This window comes from Heptranchias perlo, chromosome 21 (genome assembly GCF_035084215.1).
Source record: "Heptranchias perlo isolate sHepPer1 chromosome 21, sHepPer1.hap1, whole genome shotgun sequence".
NCBI lineage: Eukaryota > Metazoa > Chordata > Chondrichthyes > Hexanchiformes > Hexanchidae > Heptranchias > Heptranchias perlo.
This window is the reverse complement of record NC_090345.1, coordinates 21,367,311-21,393,905: the sequence shown is the minus strand read 5'-3', so window position 1 is coordinate 21,393,905 and position 26,595 is coordinate 21,367,311. Positions and strand designations below refer to the sequence as shown.

The window sequence follows — 26,595 nt, the reverse complement described above, 5'->3', positions numbered from 1 at the left end:
GGGGAGAATGCTGGAGGAAGAGGAGAGCGCAGCTTCAAGGTGGCGCTGTCCACAATGAGATAGCACGTGGTTGGAAAGCCAGACAAAAACTAGGCCAAATGCTGGGTGGGGAGTTGCTGGGAAGTGCAAAGGGCCCTGAATGATTTTGGTGGCTGGATCACTTAAGAATTATTAATCCAGCTCCAGTCTCAGGGGGGTACAGCGGTGGGGCGTGGTGGGAGGGGATGTGTGCAAAACATACTCACAGGCCCACATTTCAGGCCAGAGTACTTTAACTCCAGCCTCATCTGCATCCCGCTGGTCAGCTGCTTGCTGAAAACCGGCAGAAAGCGGCACCTGGCAGGGGGCGGGAATGGATGTTCGACAGCCAGTGGCCGTCGGCTGGCACCGGAGGAAGGCTCACCAATAACCCCAACCCTAACCCTGACCCTGCTCCTCTTGCCCCTGCAAAGGAAAGATTTCCACTTACTTTGGAGGGCCGCTTCGTCCTTCTGGCCTGCCTTCACCTGGTGGGAAAGCCACAGCAACACCCCTGCTCAGGCCCAGCTTAAAATCCAACCAGGTTCCTATTGACTTAATAGGACCCCATTTTGCATAAATGTACGAGGTTCTTGCTTGCTTCCAGTGGGCATCTTAGCCACCGACCTGCAGTAAGCAGTTAAATAGTGGCCAGTGGGAAGGTTGAATGTTCCATTTTAAAGGCCCCCCTCCCCACCGCCTCATTCCCTCTGGGCGGGGTGGGTTAACATTCCCCCCCCCCCGGGACTGTCCAACCAAAAGAACGATGGGCGGTAACCCAACTAGATACAGGTGAATGACAAATGCAGCCTGCTCATTTCTGATCCTGCTGTAGGAAGTTGGTGTTGTGAATTGACTTACTGAGCAAAGCAGAGAAGACTTGAAAAATAACTTTCCTGTTTTAATTTCAGATCTGCTGTATTTGCAGGTTTTTTTCCATTTCCTCACCCACTTGTTTATTTGGGCCTCTCCTTTATCTTTTCATCGAGGGGCCGAATGGCCTACTCCTGCTCTTAATTCGTATGTTCATATGTTCGTATTCCCTAACTACTTGCACAATCTTTTGTCCTTTTTACGTCTCTCTATCACCTCACTGGTGATTTTTGATATCATCTAACAGCCTCCTAGTCAGTAGTTTACAACCCATTAACTTCCTTTATGTGCTTTATGTGTCTGTTGGTTCTCTCTCCTCTTCTTTGCCTACATAACAATGGTAGCTACACTGTAAAAATAAAGTATTTCATTGGCTCTGATGCCTGCTTATCTTTTAATGTTCAGTTCTGATGAACGACACACACCCAAAATATTAAAGCTTGTGTTTTCTATTTACACACTGGCTGATGCTACATATTTCCAGCTATTTTTAATTTTTATTCAACAGATACTATTACTTGCCCTAGTTTATTTTTTCTTCTCCCTGAGTTTTATCTTGATTGTTTTAACATCTCAGCAGATGTTAAGCATCCAGTTAATTAAATTTGTTGCCATCTATAAAATACACGTAAGGAAAAATAATGGGCTGGATTTTGCTGTGAGCGGTTAGACTTGCATTTGCCCATAGACTTTCTATGAGCTTTTGCATGGCAATTTCCTCTAAATTAGAGAGCAGAAAAGAGCGGCGCCCTCCACAGGGCATCTGGGACCTGTGTGAACAGGGCAAGCAACTGTGTATCCACTTAACCAAACATATTGAAGAATCGTTAGTGAGCCGCGCAGATGAACCAGGAAGTATAAATTAGAATAGTCAATTCAGTGTCAAATCAGGTACAGAAAGCGAAATACAGAGGGGGAAAGAAAGATTGAATTTAGAGACAGAGAGAAAAAAGACAGAAAGAAAAAGTAAAAAAAATTAAAATGTATTTACATTTTTGTTTAAATGTCCAACAATTAAAATCTGAAGGAATGAGACTCCACACTTGTTAAATTTCAGTGCCAGGGAGGTTATTTGGCAGTAATTAAGATGTTAAAAGGTTACTTACATCGGAATGGACAAGCCCTAACTTTTTCTGGCGAGATTTGTCCGTATCTACGACGTCAGTGCAGGAATATCATGCTGTTCCATTCATTTGATCGGGGAGCAGGGCATCTGGTACAGTAACTTCCGGATTTCTATGTTTAACTGCGCATGTGCGGTTGCCGGAAGTTGCTGTATGATTTGCACAGAGATAACAGTGAGCACTATTAGCCTCATTGGTATTTTTACATCAAAATCTGGCCCATTACCTTTAGCAGCTAGCCAATAAACTATACAATAAGCCTACAGATCAATGGGTGTAAATCACAACGATATTGTTCCAGTCCCAGCTTTTTAAATGCCATTTTCCTTTCAAGACCATGCTCGATCTTAGGTTGTGTAGCCTAGGGCCACTAATTACCCTATTTTGCAGTAACATCGCACATTGGAATTTGTGGACTGTTGTCATTGTGTCTCCTATCAATTTGAATGCAGAAATATCAAGCTCAGGACCCAATTGTTACAGACTAAAATCACTATTTATTTACAAGGAAACAATTTACAGAAGCATTTTAGGCATTTACTACAAAGTACAAGACAATATTGTCCAAGGTACACAGACAGCTGGATAATACACAGTGTTCCCTTTTCAAATCCTGCAGCCCCTAAAAAATATTTTGACAAACTGTGATGGTCTTTTGAAGAAAATGTGAAAATATTGTCCTTATAAGTTCTCACAACATGAAGGAAATCAAATCTCCATTTTCTACCTCTTACACAATACTGGGATGGTTACGGTTCTTTCTCCAGTAACCAGGGAATCTGTCTCTAGCAGCTGAAACTTCCAGTATTTATCATATTTTGCTTTGCAGTTGGCTGTCCAGATGGGCAAGACAATACCACCAGGCCTATGACATCATTCACAATGAAACTTCATCTCCTCAGTCTAAAATCTAACAGTTAATTTGCAAAGTCTAAAGTACTCCTTCATCTCAATACTATCAAAATACCAGATGACACTATTGAGAAACAATACAAAAGCTCACACATCCACATAGATTTAGGATGATGAGATTATAATATGAATTCAGTGGACAAAGGAATACTTAACTTTAAGTGTTCTTAATCAATCTAACAGTGGCATTTGCAGTCGGCAACTTTAAGTCACGTTTATACTGGCACTTGTTAAGATTGGATTCCAGGAGGTTGGTTTCTGTAAACTGCCTCCCAGTATTTACACCATAAAATCCAGTTCCCTTGTTCCAGCAGCAGAATCAAAGGCCCAATTTTCCATGGATCTGTGATTCTGCCACCAGAATTAGGGAGCTGAATTTAGCAGTGTCAATGGTAAGAGCTGATTCATAGACGCCAGTCTCCACAGAATCGGCCTAAATGAGAACCAGTCTAAAAGTGGCTTTAGTTAGCAATCTGCAAACTAACTTTAAAGACATTTCTTAAATCCGTCCCAGAGACATAAGTGGCTGACACTATTTCAAACACACCAGCATCCAATGTTAGTCTGGGTTACCATCATAAGATTACTGAAGCAAAAATTCCTTTTATTCGATCAGTGGTTTATCAGACAATAATGAGAGAGACCTGGCCAATCACAAGACAAATAGTTGATTTCATTTACTGCTGTTAAGAACTTTTAAGAAAAGACTACAGAGGCTTTTAAAAAAGAGATCAACTGCTGCAATCTCCAATGCACGTGTCTGGCATCATAAGCACAGTTGAAACAAGAATCAGTAGCTCAGAGGAAACTTACAGTACCCTGAGGTACTTGGGGTCCATAGGTAGGAGAGAGGAGAGGGGCCACTATGCACGTGAGCATCAGGGGCTCAAACAGCAGGATGTGAGATCAGCTCAGATTCCAATTCAAGTGAAATCACTGCAATAGTTTATTCAGTTTAATATGATTATTAGTTACTTATGAAAGGGAAGCAGCAATTTTATTCAATTGGGCCTGCATATATTCAAGCACAAGGAACAAAAAAAACTCTCCCTTTTTTGCATATTTGCTACTCTTTGATATGCAACAATTCAATTAAAAGTGAGACCTTTGAATTAATCAGTGTGGGAACTTGCTGTGAAAGGAAAGCTGGATTGTGCCAATGTGTGGAGTCAGTGCTGTACAGTATCTGTGTGAAGGACAATTGGGAGACTGAAATAGCTCTAGGTGTTGTAGGGTTGTACCTTCCAATATGTATATTTTTATACAATATGTTATATATTATGTATGTTCCTCATCTATTCAACCTCCAATTATTATATAATATACATCAGAAACAGCTGAGATGACTCCAACTGAGATGCACAGATTTATTTATTCATGGAACTGCGCTGAGTGAGTGACATACCTTTATTTATTGATGGAACAGCAGCATGATATATCCACAGATTTATACATTTATGTAACTACAGTCCGAGGGACATGAGTTGATTTATTTATCTGCCTGCAGTAGGTGAAGAGTACAATATTTATTTACTTATCTACTTACAATTTCTTCAAAAAAAATCATGTGAGTAACACCACTGGAGATCCACTAATAAGGTACATTTCTTGGGGAAAAAAACTGACCATAAGCAAAACTAGTCAGTGGGGGCTAAAGAGAAAACCCTCCAGTGGCTGCAGTCATATCTGACACAAAGCAAATGGTAGTGTTTGTCCGAAGCCAATTATCACAGTCCCTGGACATCACCGCAGGAATTCCTCAGGGAAGCATCCTTAGCCCAACTAATCTTCAGCTGCTTTATCAATGACCTTCCCTCTGTGATAAAGTCAGGATTGCGGCTGTTCGCTGACAGTTCCACAGTGTTCAGGCCCGTTCACAACTCCTTCAATAATGAAGCTGCCCAGGGCGGCCTATAGCAGGACTTGGATATAGGCTTGGGCTGACAAGTGGCAGGTTACATTTGCACCACGTAATGGCCATCTCGAACACGAGAAAGCCCAGTCATCTCCCCTTGACCCTTAACAGCATCCCCATTGCTGAGTCCTCCATCATCAGCATTTTGGGGGTCACCAATGACCAGAAGCTGAACGGAACTAGGCACATAAACTCTGTGGTTACAAGGGGAGAGCACAAACTGGGTTCTCTGCAATGTGTGGCTCAGTTCCTGACCTATCAAAGCTTCTCCACAATCTATAAGGCTCAAATCAGGAGTGTGATGGAATATTTACCACTCTCCTGAAAGAGTACATGCCCAATAACACTCAAGAATCAAAAGCAAAATACTGCAGATGCTGGAAATCTGAAATAAAAACAGAAAATGCTGGAAATCCTCAGCAAGTCAGGCAGCATCTGTGGAGAAAGAAACAGAGTTAATGTTTCAGGTCCACAACCTTTTGTCAGAACTGGAAGAAGTTGAAGATTAAACAGTTTTTAAGCAAGTACAGAGGCAGGGAAAGGGATGGGGGGGGGGGTGGGGGGGGGGGAGGAAAGGGAGGGGAGGAAAGAACAAAAGGGAAGGTCTCTGATAGAGTGGAGGGCAGGAGTGATTAAATGACCAAGGGGATGATGGTGCAAGGCAAGGAGGGTGGTAACGGGACAAGTAAAGAAACAAAAGATGGGTCTAGAGGAGCTGTAAGTGGCAACAGCAGAATCATCACCAGCACCTGCTGTCTGAAAAAATGGGGGCAGTGGTTATGATCTGAAGTTATTGAAATCAATGTTGAGTCCAGAAGCTCAAGAAGCTCCACATCATCCAGGACATAACTGTTTGCTTGATTGGCACCCCTGCCACTGGACTCACTATCCATCAACAGCATTATGTATCTGCAGTATGCACAATCTACAGGATGCAAAGCAGTAATGCACCAAGGTTACTTCTCCAGTATCTCCCAGTCCCGCAACCTCTTGTCACCAAGAAGAACAATAGCAGCAAAGTTGTGGGAACACCATCACCTCCAGGTTCTCCTCCAATTCACACATCATTCTGACTTGAACTTATATCGCCGTTCCTTCATCCCAGGTAGTGGTGGGCCTTCTCTTTCAACTGTTGCAGGGATGGGCAATAAATGTGGCCTTGCCAGTATCACTCTCATCCTGAGAACAAAAAATAAGATAATGGCTTCCCAATTAGCCCAAAATCTCCATGCTGTTTCATGATCTATTCAGTCCTAGATACGAACATACGAACAATGACAGACAGGAAAAGACCCTCTGCCCAATCCAGCCTGTCCCACACAATTGCGATACCTTGTGTATCACAATACATACACTCCGCACCCCACCCAAAACCAGCTTGACATCAGGAAGATTAAAGCCATTGTCTTCAGCCGCTGCTGCAAACTCTGCTCCTTTTCCACCACTTTCATCCCCCTTCCCAGCTACTGTCTTGTGTTCAACCACACCATTCACAGCATGTTCAACCCTGAGCTTAATTTCAGACCCCATATCCCCTCATCAGAGAGAATCTTATTTCTGCATCCACAACATTGCCCACCTCCATGTATACCTCTGTTCCTTAACGGTGAAAGACTCATACATGCCTTCATCACCTCCAGATTTGTTATGCCTATACCCTCCTTAAATTCTAACATGTCGAAAACTCTGCCACATGCATCCTCTCCCAATGAAGTCCTGCTCACTCATCAGCCCTGTCCTCACTGAACTACGTTGGGTCCCTGTCCCCCAAAGCATTAAAATTAAAATCCTCATCCTCATTCTTAAATCCCTCCCTGGCCTTCCTCACCCTAGCATTACAATTTCCTCTAGCCTGTGCCCCCCCCTCGCCCCGGACACTCCATTCAACAACAAAAACTTGCATTTATATAGCACCTTTAACATAGTAAAACATCCCAAGGTGCTTCACAGGAGAGTTATCAAACAAAATTTGACACTGCGTCACATAAGGAGATATTAGTAAAACTGACCAAAAGTTTGGTCAAAGTGGTAGGCCTTAAAGGAGGAGAGGTAGAGAGGTGGAGAGGTTTAGGGAGGGAATTCCTGATCTTAGAGCCTAGGCAACTGTAGGCACAGCCACCAATGGTGGAGCGATGAAAATTGGGGATGCACTGTAGGCCAGAATTGGAGGAGCACCAAGATCTCAGAGGGTTTTCCTCTGAGTCTGGCATTTTTTGTGCATCCCATCTCCCTTCATTCCACCATTGGTGACAAATCCTTTAGCTGTTTGGCTCCTATACTCTGGAATTTCCTTCCTAAACCTCTTCAACTCTCTATCTCTGTCTCCACCTTTAAAATACTTCACAAATCCTATCTCTTCCATCAAACATTCGGTCACCCTGCTAACCTCTCCCTGGCTCAGCATCTGCTTTCCTTACACCTGTGAAGTTCTGTGGGGCATTCTTTACATTAAAGGCACTATTTAAATGGTGAACAGACCTCTACCTTGCGGAGGCTGAATGCCAACTCTCCGACACCTCCTCCTCCCTCCTCCTGGATCATGACCCAACCGCCAAATATCAAGCCAGTCTGTCATTGACCTCATCTCCTCTGGAGATCTTCCCCCCGCATGGCCTCCAGCCTCCTAGTCCCCCAACCCCACACAGCCCGCTTCTACCTCCTTCCCAAGATCCACAAACAGGACTGCCTCAGTAGAAACCATTGTTTCAGCCTGTTCTTGCCCCACAGAACTTATTTCTTCCTATCTTGACTCTTTTTTCTCCCCTTGTCCAGTCTCTTCCGATCTATATCCGCAACTCTTCCGACGCCCTCTGCCACTTTAAAAGTTTCCAATTTCCTGGCCCTAACCATCTCCTTTCCACCATGGACCTCCAGTCCCTCTACACCTCCATCCCCCACCAGGATGACCTGCGGGCCATCCGCTTCTTCCTTGAACAGAGGTCCAACCAGTCCCCATCCACCACCAATCGCCTCCACGTGGCTGAACTTGTTCTTACGTTGAACAACTTCTCCTTTGACTCCACTCACTTCCTCCAAATAAAAGGTGTTGCTATGGGAACCTGTATGGGTCCTAGCTATGCCTGCCTTTTTGTGGAATACGTGGAACATTCTTTGTTCCGGTCCTACTCAGGTCCCCTCCCTCACCTCTTTTTCCGGTACAATGATGACTGTATCAGTGCCGTTTCCTGCTCTCGCCCTGAACTGGAAAATTTCATCAACTTTGCTTCCAATTTCCACCCTTCACTCGCTTTCACATGGTCCATCTCTGACTCTTCCCTTCCCTTCCTTGACTTCTCTATCTCCATTTCTGGAGATAGGCTGTCAACCAATATCTATTATAAGCCCACCGACTCCCACAGCTACCTTGATTACACTTCCTCCCACCCCGCTTCCCGTAAGGACTCTGTTCCATTCTCCCAGTTTCTCCGTCTCTGTCGCATCTGTTCTGACGATGCCACCTTCCACACCAGTGCTTCCGATATGTCTTCCTTTCTCCTCAACCGAGGATTCTGCCTCACTGTAGTTGACAGGGCCCTCGATTGTGTCCGTCACATTTCCTGCACTTCTGCCCTCATCCCTTCCCCTCCCAGAACTACGCTAGGAGCCCCCTTGTCCTCAACTTCCACCCCACCAGCCTCCACATTCAATGAATCATCCTCCGGAATTTCTGATACCTCCAGCGCGATGCTACGACCAAACACATCTTCCCCTCCTCTCCCCTTTCAGCATTCCAAAGGGAGCATTCCCTCCGCAACACCCTAGTCCATTCTTCCATCACCCCCAACACCCGCTCCCCTTCCCACGGCACCTTCCTGTGCAAGTGCAGGAGATGCAACACCTCCCCTTTCACCTCCTCCCTTCCCACAGTCCAGGGCCCCAATCACTCCTTCCAGGTGAAATAGCGATTTACTTGTACTTCTTTCAAATTAGTATATTGTATTCGCTGCTCACGATGTGGTCTCTATATCGGGGAGACCAAACGTAGATTGGGTGATCGCTTTGCTGAACACCTTCACTCAGTCCGCAAGCGTGACCCTGACTTTCCGGTCACTTGCCATTTTAATTCTCCGTCCCACTCCTACTCTGACCTCTCCGTCCTCGGCCTCTTGCACTGTTCCATTGAAGGTCAATGTAAGCTCGAGGAACAGCACCTCATCTTTCGTTTAGGCACTTTACAACCTTCCGGACTCAACATTGATTTCAATAACTTCAGATCATAACCACCGCTCCCATTTTGTCAGACAGCAGGTGCTGGTAATGGTTCTGCTGTTGCCATTTAGAGCTGCTCTAAACCCATCTTTTGTTTCTTTACTCGTCCCATTACCACCCTCACTGCCTTGCACCATCATCTCTTTTGTCATTTGTCATCATCCTATCAGAGACCTTCCCTTTTGTTCTTCCCTCCCATCCACCTCCCCCCTTTTCCCTGGCTCTGTATTTGCTTCAAAACTGTTAAATCTTCAACTTCTTCCAGTTCTGATGAAAGGTCATCGACCTGAAACGTTAACTCTGTTTTTTTCTCCACAGATGCTGCCTCACTTGCTGAGTAGTTCCAGCATTTCTGTTTTTATTTCAGATTTCCAGCATCTGCAGTATTTTGCTTTTGATATAAATGGAAGTGTTGCTAGCACATAAAGGTTTGGGATTTAACCTGGTAATTTTGAGGGAAGTGATTGTACAATTACATGAAATGTGATATCGGAAGGGTTTGATTCAAAAATAAAACTCAAGCATTTTTGTTGGCATAGGGCAGAGAGCATTTGTTTTGTATTATAGAACTGTACATGAAGGCTGCCAAATAAATTTCACAAGATAACATTTCTAACATACTGGCCAAAAGACTGAAGATATTATGACAAATAATATCTAGAGTTCTAACAGTTCAGTATATTAGTTTTTTGTGTCTTGGGAATAGGTACCAATTTTCCACTATAGCTTTTGCTGAAATGGTAATACCACAGGGAACAGACATGGCCCAGAACATTACTTTCTCTGCATCACAAAATAAATTCAACAAATAAGCTGTTTACCTTCACTGTTTAAACGGGAACATTTGTGGTTACAATGTAGTACACAGCAAAGTCCTCCAAGTAGTTTTTTAGGCTAGGATATTTTGACGAATCCCTAGGAGTCGGGAGTAATTGAGGATAACTCCTTACCTGGAGTGTAGGGACACCGATTTGCTTTCTTTTTAACAGAACCTTACTTTAAAATATTGAGGAATTATCACTTTGAAGTGCTATTTACTTCTTTTCTGAATTATGAATATGGAGTGTCACTGGCGATTGATATAGTGTATTGGCAAAGATGGACCCTGCAAGCTTGCAAGCCTACATTCCAACAACACCTCATTTAACACCTTTTCTACATTCCTGGAGAGGATACAAGAAAAAGCTGATCATCTGATAGGTGATGCTTATCTCATCACTAGCCGACAAACTACTTGTCTTTCTTTATTTTACCTTTTCCTCGCTTGTTCCTCCTAAGTATGCCATCCTACATACCCTTCCGCTTCACTGCGTTGAATTCTTTTCCACGACCTCAAAATTGGAGTTCCTTATCCCTCCACCCCCAGTATTCCTCTGATCCTACAGTCTACTTGATTTTTATCTGTTTATCTTCTACAACCTTCATTGTGCCCCGCACTATGGACCTTGACTTTTCACGGGGGTTTCCTCTATCAAAAATATTTGTCATATAATGTGTGCAGAATATTTACCATCAGCAGGCAATAAAAAATCTTTACATGGACTTGCTTAAAGTTACCATAAAACAGCCAGTCCAGAATAGTCAAATTACAAGCATTGCCAAAGGTAGAATGTGGTTTTTCATAGACTAGTGATAATAGATTTACTATCCAAAAGATCAGCAGAAACTTCATTATGAATTATCTCACAGTGGCAGCAATGTACAGCGTGGGCGGTAAGGACATGTTTCCAGTTACTCAATATCGAGCGCATGTCATCATATCTCCCTGAGAAAAGCCAATAATTTAAAGGATTATTTAACATGCAAACATCACCACAGTAAAGGGACACTATGGAAACATTTGGGCAGAAATTCAAAATTCAACACCACCCAAAACAGGAAGCCCAAGGCCGGCCTGAAATTGGGCCTCGGACCTCATCGAAACAATCTGGATGAGCAGCCGGCGCCTGTTGCGGCAGCTCACCCTTGTGCAGGAATTGATTCCGGGCCACCTGCCCCACTGGCAGTGGCCCTCAGGTAAGTGCAGGGAAGCGGGGGTGGGGGGGGGGGGGGTTGCAAGACATCGGGAGGCAGGCCGATCGTGGCCACCAGTGGCCGTTAGGAATGCCAGAAAAATCATCCGATCCAATTCCGGGCAGCCTTAAGGTGCAAGATGTAGTTCACCTAAATTGGACCTCATTGTGCCCATTAATGCGCATAAAATGGGTGCAGCAGGTCCAATTTCTACCCTATTAAATTTATCTCCTGTATGTAAACGTACATAAATACCAATAATCTAGCATCTGATCAGGAGCATAGAAGACATTGAGTCTCAAGTAACTTTCTCAGACTGACACTACCGACCGACCAAAATCAAATTACTTTGCTGTGACAACTAACTCCGAAGCCTCCTATTTCCCAAACATTTCTCCTTCCTGACATTTTTCTCGAGTATTCCTCCAACTAATGCCGAGCTCCAAATAGCAGCACATGAGGACTCTCCTGTTTTGAAGTGTGTGTTAAAGTTGAAAGTTAATACAATTTTCAACAGACAGTCACAATTTTGTATACAATATAAAGACCTAAATTACCAAATTCAAGTAAAACTGAGGACCATTCACAGAAGGAGTGACTGAATTCTTTATGTTTTCCTAAGTTTTATTATTTGATTCATCGCCCCATTAGCATAAATACTTCTAGATCAGTAATAAATTAATAAATGTGTGTGAAAAGGTGAATGGACATGCCTCTTCCTTGAAGCTTTTTGCACAGATCTCTCTGTCTCTAAAGATGAAGCCAAACACCTTTCCTAGTGAGTCCTTGACAAATCTATAATACGGTGTTAATTGTTCATTAAAACCATTATAAATCCCATAGAAGCAGATACAAGGCATGAATACCAATAACCCTAGTAGAAACAGCCCTTGCGATGTTGCCAGTTAAATCTAGCTTGTCAGATGGATATTTTTGTACTGACTGGCTGGTCCCATTTGGACAAACTAGAAGTGTACTTCCTCCTCATAAATTACCACTTTCAGCATATCTGAATGCAAGTCTGCGGTAGCTCCCGTTAAATGGCTTCCATTGTATTCCTTTTTCACTAGATTGCTTTCTGCTTCCATTTGACTTTATAGGTCTGTGTACATTCAGAACATCTATATTTACAACCAATAAGAACTGCCTGCATTTTACAGATTTTTTTAGGGCCTTTGTATTAAAGTTGTTGTTATTTAAATCTTCACTCAAATAAAAACCAGTGAGCTCAAATTTTCATTTTAGTCACAAAATATGATGCTCTATAATTCAATACGTTCTCTCGTTCTACATCCAAAACTATCCTTTTTATAAGTCACATATGACAGGAAACCCTTTGCAATTTGAAAGTTGCAACAGATAACTCAATGTTCAAAGGACTGAAATTTGAGTAAACAATATATTTATGGTCTTTATTAATTAAAGTCTATCTTTTACCTCGTGTTTTTGCTGCGGATTAATAAATTAAGGACTATTTAGCCTGAAAATTAATGTTTTCTTTAAAAATTGAAATTTTAATCCACATTTTCTCCTCCAACCATTCAACTGAGATATCACACACCACACAAATTACATACAAATAACCTTCTTTGGCTTGTGTTAAAGAGAATACAGCCAAGCAGACAGCTTGCTCGTACATTCTGGTCCTGCCTTCCAGCAGAAGAGTGGGACACTCTCCAAAGTCACTGTTGAATATCCTTCCAAGATCAGCTCGCAGGAAGTATAACTCAATGAGGCAAGAGACTGTAACAGTTAATCATCCACTCCAAGGGAAAGTGTCTCGCCTCTGCTTGATTTTCCTTTCAACACTAGATCATTATAAATTTAAGACTGAAGGGCTATTCCTATCCTCCCAGAGGGAAAGCTACGCTTGAAGAGAGCACAAATTAAAGATAAGGCTACAGCTATCTCAGTTCGGAGTGCAGGCGTATGGAATTAGCCCTCATATGTTCCCCCGGTTGCTAATTTTAATGGAAAAAATAGATATGAATAGAAAGTGAAAAACATCCCAGGAATGATATTCCTCTTTGCCCATCCTTTGCCTGCACCCCTGACCTAATTACCCTGGAGTCAAGGTAATTAAAATACTTAGGGCAAGCTCGAGGACCATTTGAGCTACTGCTGGGGTTCCCAACTCAGGTAAGAAGGAGGGAATTTGCTGCCCTGTAGCATGGCCAACAGCAAGTCATAAATATAAGCCCCGATTTTAGCCCTGGCCACACGGCGAGAACGGTGCGTGCAGGGAGGTTAAAAATGGCATTTGGCGCTACCCGCCATTTTAACTCCTAGGTTGTCAGGAGCGTTAAGGCCATCCACCACAGGCAGGCGGGAGCCTCATAAATGTTTAAATGCGGGGTCCAATGGTGTAATTCAGACCATGACGCCAATTTAACTCTGAGATGGGCTGGCTAGCGGCCTGCAGGATTGGGGCCAGAAGAGGCCCAAGTAAGTTCCTTCTTTCTAACATTTTACGGTTCCTTGTGGGCTAGAAGAAGCAGGAGTGCACCTCCTGTCCCAACAAGGAAACCTTGGGTTTCCTCTGCAACTCCGCCCCCCCTCCCCCCCCCGCAGGACTAAACCTTCTCTCCCCCCACTTACCTTGCCGGGCGGGGACTGTTACCTACGGTCCCTGGTGGCATCCTGCAGCTGCACGATTTCCCACTCCCGCCCGCCAGCCTCCATGTCATCCCGCTGGCTTCAGGCGGGAGTCAACGTCAGGAAATTTTAATGAAGTTAAAATCTGCCGGGCCTCAAGCTGTCGGGGGGGGTGGGGGCATACGGATCGACGCCCGCATCAGCCCCCTCACTCCGCACTTACGCCCCAGGTTAAAACCGGAGCTTTCAATTTTTTAATTTTGGATTTTAAATTTGCCAACTTGCCTAATGCAATCAATTAGTCAAAGCAAGCCTTTAAAATATAAGCACCCGCCCGCCCGCCGTCACAGCCCACAATAAGATGCCAGGAACACATTGGAATTCTTTGTGCCCAATGTTGCTAAGTCACAGATAAAAGGAAATATTTTCTTTGAATTCATCCTATCATTTGCATTGTATTAATATCTACCCACTTCTTTGTAGATAAATATCACTGTCTAGAATAATGTGAATGTAATCTGTCCAACATCAAGAAGCTGAATATTTAATTGGAATAACAATGTATAAAATAAGACACCATCTTGGCCTTATTATAGATGTGTCACACAATGACAACAACCTGCATTTATATAGCACCTTTAACGTAGTAAAATGTCCCAAGGCGCTTCACAGGAATGATTATCAAACAAAACTTGACAACGAGCCTTATAAGGAGATATTAGGGCAGGTGACCAAAAGCTTGGTCAAAGAGTTAGGTTTCAAGGAGTGTCTTAAAGGAGGAGAGAGAAGTAGAGTGGCGGAGAGGTTTAGGGAGGGTATTCCAGAGTTTAGGGCCTAGGCCGCTGAAGGCACGGCCGCCAATGGTGGAGCAATTAAATTCGGTGATGTACAAGAGCCAAGAATTGGAGGAGCGCAGAGATCTCGGAGGGTTGTAGTGCTGGAGGAGGTTACAGAGATAGGGAGGGGCGAGGCCACGGAGGGATTTGAAAACAAGGTTGAGAATTTTAAAATCGAGGCGTTCCCGGACCAGGAGCCAATGTAGGTCAACGAGCACAGGGGTGGTAGGTGAATGGGACTTGGTGCGAGTTAGGATACGGGCAGCAGAGTTTTGGATGAGCTCAAGTTTATGGAGGGTGGAAGAGGAGAGGCTGGCAAGGAGAGCTTTGGAATAGTCAAGTCTAGAGGTAACAAAGGCATGGATGAGGGTTTCAGCAGCAAATGAGCTGAGGCAGGGGTGGAGGTGGGCGACGTTATGGAGGTGGAAGTAGGTGGTTTTGGTGATGGAGCGGATATGTGGTCGGAAGCTCATCTCAGGGTAAAATAGGACGCCAAGGTTGCGAACGGTCTGGTTCAGCCTCAGTAAGTGGCCAGTGCGAGGGATGGAGTTAGTGGCTAGAGAACGGAGTTTGTGGCACAGACCAAAGACAATGGGCACAATTTTAATAAGGTAGCGGGATGGCAGCGGTGGGGGTGGTCAATGGGCGCGCAGCAAACGCAAATAATAAAAACTTACCATTCCCCAGGTGATCGCGACTTAATTGGTGGCTCTTAATCTTGTTTCTGGGTTTGCTGTCCGAACCGAGTGGACTGCGCACCCGCATGACCTGCTGTCAGCTGCAGTGTTTACATTTAAAGGGCCATTGCTCCAATGGATTTTGCTGAAACATGGAGTGAGGAGACACAATGGAGCTGCACAGGGGCAAGGCTGCTCCAAGATTCAGCGATGCCTCACTTGAGGTGCTGCTGGCTGAGGTGAGAAGGAGGAGGGAACTATTTTACCCGGCTGACAGGAGGAAACGCCCTGTCTCTGCCACCAAGAAGGCCTGGCTTGAAGTGGCAGAGGAGGTCACCAGCAGGAGCAACATATACCGCACTTGGGTCCAGTACAGGAAGCGTTTCAATGACCTAACTAGGTCAGCAAAAGTGAGTACACTTACTGATTCTCCTGTATTCCATGTTGCATGTCACTCCCCCTTCACATCATTCTGCACTGCCAAGACTACTCCATCACATCACTCCTCATCCTCAACTTACCTTCACTTCCTAAGCACTTCCTCACCTCCCCATTTGTGACCCCACCACTACCACTCACCCCAATCCTCATCCAATGTGATGTTTCTGTCTGATACTCACCCTCTGATGCCCTTCTTTCACAGTCAGCCTCACCCAAATCAATGCATTCATCGGCTGACCACTTCACCCTCACTCACTCACACATCTGTACTTTCTCCCCTTGTAGGAGAAGAGAGCTCAGAATGCACGTGAGAGGGCGAGGACTGGAGAGGGGCCACAACGAATAGTGTTCCTCACAAAGGCGGAGGAGGAGGCCCCGGAGATCAGCCACACCCTCGAGTGCCTGTCCGTCGGAGACGCCGAGACTGGCACCCCACAAACGTCTGGTGACACAGCTTTAACATTCATCACACACAACGTGAATTGATTTTAATAATGATTGGCATATTGAACACCTCAGTAAGCTCATTGCAACATGACACATCTGTGATGATGCTTAATATTGCCTTCTGTTCTCTTACAGGCCCCTTCAATGATCGCAGTGACGGAAGAAGGTGATTTCTCAGAGGAGCTCCCAACCTCTGAGGGCGCACCGTAACATCTTAGTGAGCCATCCACCAGCGCAGATTCCCACACCACGGTGGATCGTAGTAGTCAGTTAGTTGGGTTGGCACCTGTTGAGTCACCACACACAAGTGAGCGCGAGCAGACACTGGTGGCAGGGGCAGCTGTGGAGAGTCCGTGTCGGTGGGCGCACTCCTCTCCAGGCTCTGCTCAGCTGGACGCAGTTGCTGAACCCCGTGGGCCATCCTTTAAAAGGAGAATGATTGAGGGACAGCAGCACATTTGCAAAGTACTGGAACAGGTGCCACACACGCCGTCCACAATAGCACAGAAAATGGAGGAGCCAACTCCTGCATTAGTGGAATGGTGGCACAGGTACGGGATAGAATCTCTGAGATAGTGTCACAGGGACGTGAGCAACTGTCTGAGATAGTGTCGCAGTTAACTGCGGAAATGTCTGAGATAGTGTCGCTGGTAAGTGCGGGAATGTCTGAGATAATGGCACTGGTAAGTGCGGGAATGACTGCAATGGAGAGAAGGCTAGCCTCCATTGAGCTTCAAGCACGGCTCACAAATGAATCCATTCAGGCCCTGGCAACGGCCGTTCAGACTCACGGTGAACAACATTCTGCTGCCTTAAACAGGCAAACAGAAACCTTACAACTGGGCTTCCAAGACATCACATATGTCCACCAAACTGTTCTCCAGCAGGATGGTAGGAGTGACGTATGCCTGGTCCAGGAGAGGGATGATGGCAAAAGGGGACATGGAAGTGGGGATGCCACTCAAAGTGCTCCCACATCTCACCCGTTGCCCCCCTCCTAACCAGTACCCGCAATGCTGCCTCCTCTCCAGGTGGCTGAGTCTGCCCCTGCACAGGTGCAGGTGGAGCAGTCTTTGGCTGGGCCCTCATGGGCTCCAAAACCCAGAGGGCGTAGGCCCAAAGCATGTAAGCAGTCAGGGCATGAACATGAGCAACCTGCCACTACCTCTGCTGCAGCCACAGGGGATGCACCACGTAGCAGCTGTAGGAAGGGAAAGGCTAAGGATTTGTGATCACGAAGGGTATGCACAAGGGTGTCTGACAGACTGTCACGTTTTGCATTTATATTTGGTTTTCATTAAAGTCACATTAAATGTTATCATTCTCACCACTACAGCCACGTCTTGCCCATTCTTGACTGCCTTTTGTGATAGCGCCCTTTCATGTGTTTCATCATGAACGGCGACACTTGATGCCACCCAGTGGGTAACTTTACAGTGGGTGTATGTGTAGTTACAGGAGTGTTTTGTGCAGGGGGTGCGGGGGGCAGGGGCTGGTGTTGGTGCTGCTCTTTCCAAGTGGTGTGAGGACTGGACTATTCTCACTTTGTGATCTTATGAGAACCGTTCACATATTAGTGACTCCCTGGCCTCACGAGCAACCAGGTGAGCTGCTGCTTTGCCCATTGTTTCGTCCTCCTGCTCCTCCTCCATGTTCATTGCAAATGTGGATGAGGGCGTGGAGCCTCATTAACCGGTACCCCTCTCTGTTGTGCCATGTTGTGCAGGACGCAACACGCTACTATAATTCGACCCACTCTCACTGGTGCATACTGAAGCACTCCCCCAGAACGATCGAGGCACCGAAATCGCATCTTCAGCAGTGCTATCGCATGTTCAGTTATGGACCTGATGGTGACCTGGCTGTCATTGTATCGACGATGTTGCTCGCTGATGGGTTCCTCAGAGGTGTCATCAGCTAGGTGTGCAGGGGGTATCCCTTGTCCACAAGGAGCCAACCCTTAAGATTGTTTGGTGTGTGGAAGAGGCCCGGGATGTTGGATTCCCTCAGAATGAAGGAATCATGGCAGCTGCCAGGGAATCTCGCACACACGTGAAGAAATCTTTTGTTATGGTCACAAACGAGCTGAGTGTTGATGGAGTGATAATCCTTTCTGTTGATGAACAGTCCTGGCTCGTGTGGAGGTGCAATCGATTGCACCCTGTGGGAAGCCAGTCATAGAGTGGAATCCCACTGCCCTCTCCGTCTGGCTGAGGTCGCCCATGGGGAAGTTGACGTATTGCAAGGCCCTGCGAAACAAACCATCGGTGACCTGTCTTATGCACTTGTATGCAGACGACTGAGAGACCCCGGCAATGTAACTGGTGGCACCTGGAATGATCCGGAGGTAAAGAAGTTGAGGGCAGTGGTCACTTTAACTGCAACAGGTAATGAGGTGCCACCAGCCCAGCTGGGAGCAGTTCGGCATGAAGGAGCCTGCAGATGTCTGCGACCACCTGATGACTTACTCTCAGTCTCCGTATGCACTGCTCCTCAGAGAGGTCCAGGAAGCTCAGCCTCGGTCTGTAGACCCTCTGATGAGGGTAGTGCCTCCTGCAACGTTGGTCCCTCTGTTGTTGCCCTCTGTGCTCTTGTGCAGGTGCCTGTGGTACAGCACTGCGTTGTGGAGCTACAAGTGGCGGAAGTGCACGCGGTGCCTGGTGAGGATGGTGATGTTCCTCGTCCTCGGATGTAGTGGTGAATGCAGCCATCGCGCCCCCCATCCTGATAGTGTCAGTTTGAGGGGTTCCGAAAAGTTGGTAAATACGTGTAAACAGAACAACTCTGAGTGGAAACCAAGAAATTTCAGTCTAACCACATAGATCTCCCAGCCAAAAGTTTGTCTGAGAGAACTGAGTGCCCTGCTGCAATAATTCACCTTTTATCCCCATACGTCAAACAGGGATTTAAATGGCCAAATGGCTGTCGGCTGAAATCGGACTACTTTCCAATGTGGTGTTTCACACAGCACGAGAAACACGTTGAGGCAGCTTTAAAATAGCTTGCCTTCATTGTTAATTGGATTTATGGACATTTCAAGTACTTTAAGTACTTGATTTGGTGGTTTTAATATCTTCCCGCTAGCTTTAATTGCCAGCGGGACTTCCGGGTTCAGGAACAGCGCGCGCACCCAGATGACTCTGGGTCGTGCACATTCTTCATTGGGTTGGAGCCAGGATTCCTGCCCGCTCCAAAAAAAAACGATTTTCTTTGCCCCCTCCGCCCCAAATACACCCGCAGATTTCTTTTAAAATCGTGCCCCATGGCTTCGGTCTTCCCTATATTTAATTATCAAACAAAATTCGACATCAAGCTACCTAAGGAGATATTAGGACCGGTGACAATAAGCTTGGTCAAAGAGGTAGGTTTTAAGGAGTGTCTTAAAAGAGAAGAGTGAGGTAGAGAGGCAGAGCGGTCACACCAAAGATCCCATTGCACATTGGTGACCAATAACAAAAACTACTTTGAGAGGTTTCTGTCTTAGAACTGAAAGCTGTGCCCACATTTAAAGCACCTGTAGTGTTTTATTGCTGAAGTTCCATTTTTCCTTTGCTTCAAAATATACTTATGATCAGGCAAAGTATAAATAAGCCAATGCTTCTGCCTAAGGTGTTCTTATATCTTCAATAACAAATCTGTCACAGAGTTTTTGTGAAACATTAAGGGCCAAGTATGTACCTGGAAGATTTGTTTTGGTGCACTGAACTGCAATGTTATGATTAATGGCAGTATCACTACCTCCAGATGATATCCTAGATCCAGGAGGCTCTTAATTTGATCATGACTTCATCCTGGTACTGGGAAAGCAGATGTCGATTCAAAGCCAGTACAACCGTTTAATTTACCCTGGTGGAACACAGCAATATATTTAGGACTCTCAACTAAAATAACAAATTAATCCACAATTTTACATGGAGCCCTTTAAAAATCGCTGTGAAGTACCAACATTTTCTGAGATAATCCAGTAGTATCATAAGTGTAGTACAAATGTGCTGTGCGATGGAATGGTAGGACATGCAATACTTTAATACCGGCTGGGATACTGTGCAGGCACCCAGCAAATGATAGGTGCGAGAATACATAACAGGTCGAATCATCCTGGGCTGCACTTGTATACCTCAGTTACAGAATAACGTCAGCAGATCTTCTAAACACAGATTACCTGTCCACATTCTCAGTAAATGCCAAAGGGTAATACTTTGAAGAACTTTGCCTCAACAGAACCACCACATTTTACAGATGTACAGAGTAAATCCTTTATAAAATTTTGATATATAAAAAATCTGGAGAGGACTAGGATACTGAAACAACATTAATGTTCCTCTCTTTTTTCTGTGTTTTTATTTATTTACCTTTCCACTGCGGTATCTATCTGTTCTATATCAAAAGTTGAGAGTGTTATTGATTGATGTTTTATTCTTTTCAGACTTACAAGGTAAGGGAACAAGTGCTGGGAAATGTAATACATTTCCACTTTGGCCAAATCTAAGTTTATTACTTTGAGAACAATACACAATGCCATTATACAATGGCAAAAATACTGCAAGGTTAAATTTTTCTTGGTGTTTCATGGAGTGCTAGAGTACACCCAGTGATCGAGATTATCCATTAATAGCTATGGTGGGGGGGAGAGGATTATTTAAGATAAAAATGTGGTGTAAAACATTTTTATTTTAGTGAATTACAGGGGCCATATTTCCAAAGAAAATTGAATACAACTAGTTTATCTCATTCGAATCAATATTTCCTTTATTTATAGTTCAAAAACAAACTATAACAAGAATGTTTAGAGTGCAATGACTTTTTGTAATTTAGTAAGTATTATAGACTTACAATGCAGTGTCCTCATAACAGAGCAAGTTAATCTGCTGGTATGAGCCTTTGTGAGTCAGGTTTGAACTGGCGATTCTCCACACTCAGTTCCTGATTGCAGTTGGAGCTATGACATGAAGGAGAGAGGTATTCCTGAAGGAAGAGAAAATGAAAAGATCAAAATAACTCAACTTGAGCTTGCAGTTCCTAATGCTTTGTTATAGAACCACAATACTGTGTGGTCAACATAAGAGAGGGAAAACAATATTTGAAGGTGCAGTTAAAGGACTTAGTAGATGGCCTTGTTTTGGACTGCCAATAATGTTTAAAGGCTCTATTTTTCATTGAACTTGGAGATTGGCATGGTGCACAAATATGGTGCAGCACAGTGTACCAGGAGGTGGCTCGGACTTGCAGTTAACTCAGTTCTGAGTTCCTGATCTGGCAGGTCATTAGAGGGAAGTAATGAGGATAGCTGAAGTGCTTCCCCAAAGTGAGGGAGTTCAATTCCAAGGACAGAAGTCAACCTTGTACTTGTCATAGTGTTTGGCCAGTGCCCAGCATAGGCGGGTACTTGGGGCAGATTATCTGCCGATCCTAGTGGTCAAGGAATGCTCCACTGTAGCCATTGATACACCTTGGGGCAATGCTGCATGTCTGAACAAGATGTGTCTCTCCATAAACGCATCTGAATCTCAAGGTGCACCATCTGAACAGGCCTTAACAGCACTATAATGAGGCATGCAGGAACATTTAAGTGTATGACTCTAAAATAGCAATAGGAGAGTTTAGTCAGTTCATGACCTTTGCCACTATATGGGGCACCACGAAGGTATTCAATTGTAGGAGGAAACATTGACTGCCAACTCCCCCCACTCTAGTCACTCTCTCTTCAGGCTGAATGTGGAGCAGTATTGATGGTGGTTGAAGAGAAGTCCATTGTTAAGATTTGCCACCTTCCCCCCCTCCCTCCCCAGCCATGTCTGAAAGAGAGAAAAATGAGGGCACATACATACACCAGGCAAATAAATTAAGATTTAAAGTAAAAGTGATTTTCATTTTAATTGCTCCGTATGTCTAACCTGCATAATCCAAAAGCAGAGATGAATTATTTAAAACCCACAAGCATTAACGTTCTTTTCTTCCTGGTTCTAGTTGCTTTTTCAGGTCTGGGTTTTACCACCTTCTATTTAGCTGGAAAGTTACACTGCTTCACAGATATTGGTCAAGGAAAAAGCTGGAGACTGTGTGCTGCTATCCTCCCTCTGTATTGTGCTGTGATGATAGCCTTGTCGCGGACATGTGATTACAAGCATCACTGGCAAGGTGAGCTGTGCTAGCTGTCAAACATCCCCTGCCATCATGTTCCTTTGGTTGTGCTTGTCTGAGCTAAGAGAGCAATTTTAGAGTGATAACTTTACTGTGTTACTCTTTTATGTGCCTTATGTGACGAGACTTAATTATCTAATTATACAATTTTTGCATTCATGCCCTGCATGTACATGCATCTTTTGCTGGTTGCACAAAAGAAGATAAAGAAAAGGAAACGTACTTTGGCAAACCAGCTGGTGTAAAAATATTCAGTCAATAAAATTTGTTCCTCGTTATTCACAAGAAAAATTGCACTCTGTTTAAAACTAACCAGTCCTGACCTTCTAGAGGAAAACCCATTGATCAGCCTCTGTTGAGCAGCGAGGCACATTATAACAATTCCATTACTGAAGGAGGGAATCAGTTAGTTCAGGTCTACTCTGCAAACATGGAGAATAAATGAGAAAGAGCAATGTCTTGCAACACCGAACAAGACATGGTGAGACAACAAGGAGTCTCCGAATTCTCAGGATGAGCGGTTACTTAAATCCTAAAGTCATCAGAATATTCACCCAACAAAGGAAAAGAGCAGGGAGTTCCCCTTACTGTTCAGACCAACACTACTCTCTCATCCAACACCAACAATGTAGATTAACTGATTATTCATTGCACTGTTGCCTCATTTGCCTACATAATTATGTAAGAAAGGCATGGTAGCCTATGGGTTATGGTACTGGACTAACAGACCAGAGGATTGGAGTTCAAATCCCCCATGGTAAATTGTGAACTTACATTCACTAAATCTGGTAATTTGTGGACCAGCATCAGAAAAAATGACTGTCATAAAATCCCAACTGATTTGCTAATGCCTATCAGGAAAGGGAAGCTGCCATTCCTATCTGGTTTAGTCTACATGTGACCCCAGTTCCACAATGTGTAGTTGATTCAATGCCCTTGGGGCAACCAGAGATGGCCAATAAATACCACTTTGTCAGAGTCACCCACATCCCAAGAACAGATTTAAAAAAACAGTGACTTGATTTCAAAAAGTAATTCATGGTAAGGTGCTTTGGGATGTTTCTGAACAACATAATAAGGCAAGTTTTTTTTTCCACAATAAGATGCATTTTGTTTGTGGGGAGGTTTCCAGTTTGAACCCAATAGATAAGTATTCACTTTCGGCCTAAGATAGCAGGACTCGGTGGTCAGTTCATCCTTGATGTGGGGAACACTTAGAGTCCATGGGGTTAGGGGCATATCTTGAGCGTGATAGGCAGGAGGAGTCAGTTCATTCTCTGGTCACCAACAAGGTTAAAAAGAGTAAAAGGGACCACAAAGCAAAGCAGGGAAACATAGAAAAATAGAAAATAGGAACAGGAGTAGGCCATTCGGCCCTTCGAGCCTGCTCCGCCATTCAACATGATCATGGCTGATCCTCTATCTCAATACCATTGTCCTGCTCTTTCCCCATACCCCTTGATGCCTTTTGTGTATAGAAATCTATCACGTTCTTAAATATATTCAGTGACTTGGCCTCCACAGCCTTCTGTGGTAGAGAATTCCACATGTTCACCACCCTCTGAGTGAAGAAATTTCTTCTCATCTCAGTCCTAAATGTCCTACCCCATATCCTGAGACTGTGACCCTTTGTTCTGGGCCCCTCCAGCCAGGGGAAACATCCTCCCTGCATCCAGCCTGTCTAGCCCTGTCAGAATTTTATATGTTTCAATGAGATCCCCTCTCATTCTTCTAAACACAAGTGAATACAGGCCGAGTCGACCCATCTCTCCTCATATGACTGTCCTGCCATCCCAGGAATCAGTCTGGTGAACCTTCGCTGCACTTCTTCTATGGCAAGTATATCCTTTCTTAGGTAAGGAGACCAAAACTGCACACAATACTCCAGGTGTGATCTCACCAAGGCCCTGTATAACTGCAGTAAGACATCCTTGCTCCTGTACTCAAATCCTCTTGCAATGAAGGCCAACATACCATTTGCCTTCCTAACTGCTTGCTGCACCTGCATGTTTGCTTTCAGTGACTGGTGTACAAGGACACCCAGATCCCTTTGTACATCAACATTTCCCAATCTATCACCATTGAAATAATACTCTGCCTTTCTGTTTTTCCTATCAAAGTGGATAACTTCACATTTATCCACGTTATACTGCATCTGTCATGTATTTACCCACTTACTCAACTTGTCTAAATCGCCTTAAAGCCTCTTTGCATCCTCCTCACAACTCACAATCCCACCTAGTTTTGTGTCGTCAGCAAACTTGGAAATATTACATTTGGTTCCCTCATCCAAATCATTGATATATATTGTGAATAGCTGGGGCCCAAGCACTGATCCCTGCGGTACCCCACTAGTCACTGCCTGCCACCCAGAAAAAGACTCATTTATTCCTACTCTCTGTTTCCTGTCTGTTAACCAATTTTCAATCCATGCCAATATATTACCCCCAATCCCATGTGCTTTAATTTTGCACACTAACCTCTTACGTGGGACTTTATCAAAGGACTTCTGAAAATCCAAATACACCACTTCCACTGGTTCTCCCTTATCTATTCTACCAGCTACATCCTCAAAAAACTCCAGTAGGTTTGTCAAACACGATTTCCCTTTCATAAATCCATGTTGATTTTGTCTAATCCCGTTGATATTTTCTAAGTGTCCTGTTATCACATCCTTTATAATAGACTCTAGCATTTTCCCTACTACTGATGTTAGGCTAACTGGTCTGTAGTGCCCTGTTTTCTCTCTCCCTCCTTTTTTAAATAGTGGGGTTACATTTGCCACCCTCCAATCTGCAGGAACTGCTCCATAATCTATAGAATTATGGGATTGTGTGAAGATCAAAATTCTCTAAAGGTTATGCCTCAGGAAACTGAGACTAGATGCTGCCAGACTTCCTGCTCAGGCCGCTGAGTTAAAATTGCAGTCAGGTTCCAATTATGTCATCGGGACCCGACATGCATATGTAAAAAGGACCCCACCGACTTTGGACGGGTGGCCTTGCTGCAGTTGAGCAGTTTAAAAGCAAGAACTGTCACCGGCTTCTCCAGGGCAAGTAAGTAACCTGGGTGATTTTAATTGCTCACCCACCCCCAAATTCCAGAGATGCTTAGCATTGGAAATAAATCACCAGTGGAACCAAAAACTCACGGATTCGGCTAGAATTTTCAACATGGCAGGTAATTTAAAATTTAATAGAAGCTCCTATAACTTTAGATAGTACCAATAGTCATGGTACACTACATGGTAAAAGTAATAATGCAGCAGTTAGAAGAATAACCTTGCTCAGAGTTAAGTTGAACACTAGCAAATTTTCAAGGAGAGGGAAAGGTGGATTGAGAGAAGGGAAGGTGGATTGACAGAAAGAAAGGTGGATAGAGAGAAGGAAAGGTGGATTGAGAGAAGGAAAGGTGGAGTGGGAGAAGGGAAGATGGATTGAGAGAAGGATAGGTGGAGTAGGAGAAGGAAAGGTGGAGTGGGAGAAGGGAAGATGGATTGAGAGAAGGGAAGATGGATTGAGAGAAGGGAAGGTGGAGTGGGAGAAGGAGTAGTTCAAAGATACACATCTTGAGGATGATGTAAGAGACACCATCAGGATTTAGTTTAGCGCAGAGAGTGACAGATCTGACAGGCCTGATGTAGGTCATAATGATTGAACAAAATTGACCAGTGAAAGGAGGTACTTTACTAAGATCATTAAGTTTAGAATTGGAAGAGAAAAATGAGACCAAAATGGTGGAATTTCTCTTTAGGAGACCCAATAACCGTATGTAGAGAAAAAAATAAAAAATATGATAATTATTTGTAACTGATTCCTAGAAGAGGCTCCTAATGATAATGCTCAGTCTTTAAGAATAAAGCCTGGAAATTACATTGTGCAACATTATTGTACAAATGCTCAATGCTTTTGTATGAAATTCCTTGGTCCAGTACTTCAACAGAGTCATTAACCCTTTTATTTTAAATGCCACCATCAAAATAGCAGAGAGAAACTTAATACCATAGAACCTTGAAAGTTTACAGTGCAGAACGAGGCCATTTGGTCCATCATGACTGTGGCAGCTTTTTCCAAGAACAATTCAAAACTAATCTTACTGCCCTGTCCTCTCTCTATAGCCCTGAATCTTCCATTGCTTCAAATGTTCATCTACCTTAAAAGATGCAGTGGACTTTGCTTCAACTATTCCCTGTGGCAAAGCATTCTACAGTATTGCACAGTGTAATATTCAGTGCTAGGTCTACTGAGTAATGTAAGAATCCAAGGAAACAGCTCATTGTGCAAACAGAGTGAGACACTGCTATCATCATCATCCCCTAATTTCAGACACATTGCTGGAAAATGGTCTGTTGGGTTTCAGTGTGTGCAGCAAATAAACACAAAATGTTCACTGAT

The 26,595-nt window shown here is 44.2% G+C and overlaps 2 protein-coding genes across 2 annotated transcripts in view; one reads left to right on the top strand and one right to left on the bottom strand.

Moving 5' to 3' along the window:
• Positions 1-26,595, top strand: part of LOC137340041 (phospholipid phosphatase 4-like) — a 212,649-nt gene that overhangs the window by 166,692 nt on the left and 19,362 nt on the right. Inside the window, exon 6 of the mRNA XM_068002251.1 lies at positions 22,028-22,198. Within this exon, the coding sequence (XP_067858352.1) occupies positions 22,028-22,198 (171 nt within the window). The remainder of the gene's footprint in view (positions 1-22,027; positions 22,199-26,595) is intronic.
• Positions 20,836-26,595, bottom strand: part of sec23ip (SEC23 interacting protein) — a 154,642-nt gene continuing 148,882 nt past the window's right edge. The window contains exon 19 of the mRNA XM_068002250.1: positions 20,836-21,025. The gene's annotated coding sequence lies outside the window, so the exon portion shown is untranslated. The remainder of the gene's footprint in view (positions 21,026-26,595) is intronic.